This window comes from Cebus imitator, unplaced genomic scaffold (genome assembly GCF_001604975.1).
Source record: "Cebus imitator isolate Cc_AM_T3 unplaced genomic scaffold, Cebus_imitator-1.0 Scaffold132, whole genome shotgun sequence".
Taxonomy (NCBI): domain Eukaryota; kingdom Metazoa; phylum Chordata; class Mammalia; order Primates; family Cebidae; genus Cebus; species Cebus imitator.
Genome location: NW_016107447.1, coordinates 2,967,763 through 2,970,666, shown reverse-complemented (window position 1 = coordinate 2,970,666; position 2,904 = coordinate 2,967,763). Strand labels below are relative to the sequence as shown.

Below are 2,904 nucleotides of genomic sequence, written 5' to 3'. Positions count from 1 at the left end.
TTTTTTTTTTGAGACAAGGTCTTGCTTTGTCACCCAGGCTGGGGTGCAGTGGTGTAATCTCTTGGGTCACTGCAGCTTCTGCTTCCTGGAAACCCTGACCTTTTTTTTTTCAGAGATGGGGTTTCACCATGCTGGCCAGGATGGTCTTGATCTCCCGATCTCGTGATCCGCCCGCCGCGGCCTCCCAAAGTGCTGGGATTATAGGCGTGAGCCACCGAGCCCGGCCTAAGACCCTGAACTTCTAATCAGCTCCAGGGGGATGCTGTGGTCGGTCTGTGGACAATAATCTGAGCTGCAACGACTCATGGCATGGATCCCCCGCCTCTGATTCCAAGGGGGATTCTGGAATTCCAGAATTCGAGAAGGATTCCAGGGCTGTGAAAACACAGATTCTGGGCCCCAGTGCAGAGTTTCAGATTTGATAGGCCAGGGCCAGAGGAGCTACATTTCCAACACACCCGCAGGTGATGCTCTTGCTGGGGTTGGAGGGCCATGCTGTGAGAGCCTCTGGCTGTGGGTAAGAGAATGCCACCCCCACGTCCACCCCCCACCATTTGTGGCCTGAAGAATCTTGGATCAGACACAGCTTTCCCACCCCTCAGCTTTCCCACCCCCAAAGTGAAGGTGACAAAATACCAGTGACCTATTCTGAAGGGTGTCATGAGGGTTGCATCAAGTGGGCTGGCACTGAACTTGTGAATCTCTCCAACTGGCACCTTGGCACAGCAGGGACAGAATGGACAGCATCCCACCCGATGAGCTTCCCTTCCTCGGGGGCCCAAGGCCCACGGTACTCACCGCCAACGTTGTTCTTGTAGGTATTGTACATCTCCTTCACCCGCCGGTAGCGGAAGGCCAGCTTCCTCATCCAGTCCACGCCGCCGTGGACGCCAGAGCCCAGGCACAGGTTGGCTCCTGGGGCTGAACTGTGGAAGCCGTCAGCGGAGAAGTTGTATGTGCTGCGAAGAGAAGAGGGAAGGGACCGTGTTAGTGTGGGGGTGCCGGGGATCGTCACTGGGAGACCGCAGGCTCTGTGGGACCCACGGGTGGGCTTTCGGGTATCCATGAGCCCCTCGAGGTGCACAGGGTGCTTGGAGTGTGCATTTGGGGACAACAGGACCACAGCTTTTATTAGCTTCCTTGAGAAGGGTATGGTGTCTTTTGCTCTTACTTGATCTGCATCCATTTGCCTTTCTTTTTTTAATTTTAATTTTTATTTCTTTTGATACAGAGTCTTACTCTGTCTCCAGGCTGGAGTGCCGTGGCGCGATCTTGGCTCCCTACAACTTTCGCCTCGCAGGTTCAAGCGATTCTCCTGCCTCAGCCTTCTGAGTAGCTGGGACTATAGGTGTGTGCCACCACGTCTGGCTAATTTTGTATTTATAGTAGAGACAGGGTTTCACGATGTTGGCCAGAATAGTCTCTATCTCTTGACCTCATGATCTGCCTGCCTCGGCCTCTCAAAGTGCTGGGATTACAGGTGTGAGCCACCGTGCCCGGTCAATTCTTAGTATTGAGGGTATTGCTCTGTTGCCCAGGTTGGAGTGCAGTGGTGTCATCACAGTTCACTGCAGCCTCAACCTTCCAGCTCAAGGGATCCTCCTACCTCAGCGTTTTGAGGAGCTGGGACCACAGGCATGCGCCGCCACACTTGGCCAGCTTATTTTTATTTTTGCAGAGACGGGGTCTCGCTGTGTTGCCTGGGCTGGTCTTGAACTCCTAGGCTCAAGGGATCCTCCCACTTTGGCTTCCTTAAGTGCTGGGATTATAGGCATGCACCACTGCGCCTGCCCCCTTATTTTGACTTTTTATTTGTTTTTATTTTTTATTTTTGAGATGGAGTTTCACTCTGTTGCCTAGGCTGGAGTGCAGTGGTGCGATCTCAGCTCACTGCAACTTCTGCCTCCTGGGTTCAAGTGATTCTCCTGCCTCAGCCTCCTGAGTAGCTGGGATTACAGGCGCTGGCCATCATGCCCATCAGGCACTGGCTAATTTTTGTATTTTTGTAGAGATGGGGTTTTACCACGTTGGCCAGGCTGATTTTGAACTCCTGACCTCAGGTCATCTGCTGCCACGGCCTCCCAAACTGCTGGGATTACAGGCGTGAGCCACTGTGCCCGGCCGTGACTTTTTATTTGTTAAGTTAGGCAGAGTCAGTTGCCTTACTGGCTGGTGCTTCATGGATATAAGCCTGGACCCTGAAAGAAGCACGCTGGGCTACAGAGATCCACAGTGGCCAGGGGCATTTCAGAAGCGACACAAAATGAGTTGCAAAAATGGCAGCTGGGAACCAAAGGGGAGAGGTGTCTCACCACCTACAGCAGCTGGAGCTTGAGACTGAAAAAAAGAAACCCATGCTTCCCAGAGAACACCATTTTCCGTCCTTCTACAGAAGCCTGGAAAATCCCAGGATTTTATCATAACAGTTATAATAGAGCATCACAGGACAAACCAGGGTCCCACAAGCTGTGGATGTGCAGTGCCACCAAAAGCTTCTGGGACAAACATGAACGTGTCTTTAAAGAACATTGGTGGGAAATGCATCAGTGTGGTGCTGTGGCTGTCTTAGGGTGTGAGTGTGGCTGATTTTTTTTCTCTGTACTATTAAACTGTTTCTGCGTTTTCTCGAACGAGTTTAAGAGTAGAAAAAGGCGCGGTGGCTCACCCCTGTAATCTCAGCACTTTGGGAGGCCGAGGTGGGCGGATCACCTGAGGTGAGAAGTTCGAGACCAGCTTGACCAACATGGAGAAACTCCATCTCTACTAAAAATACAGGGTGTGGTGACGCACGCCTGTAATCCCAGCTGTTCAGGAGGCTGAGACAGGAGAATCGCTTGAACCAGGGAGGTGGAGGTTGCGGTGAGCTGAGATTGCGCTGCTGCACTCCAGCCTGGGCAACAAGAG

The 2,904-nt window shown here is 52.4% G+C and overlaps 1 protein-coding gene across 4 annotated transcripts in view; it reads right to left on the bottom strand.

Moving 5' to 3' along the window:
- Positions 1-2,904, bottom strand: part of EYA2 (EYA transcriptional coactivator and phosphatase 2) — a 292,281-nt gene that overhangs the window by 13,934 nt on the left and 275,443 nt on the right. For all 4 annotated transcript variants that reach the window (XM_017541324.2, XM_037743018.1, XM_017541322.2 and 1 more), the window contains one exon: positions 799-959. In XM_017541324.2, the coding sequence (XP_017396813.1) occupies positions 799-959 (161 nt within the window). The remainder of the gene's footprint in view (positions 1-798; positions 960-2,904) is intronic.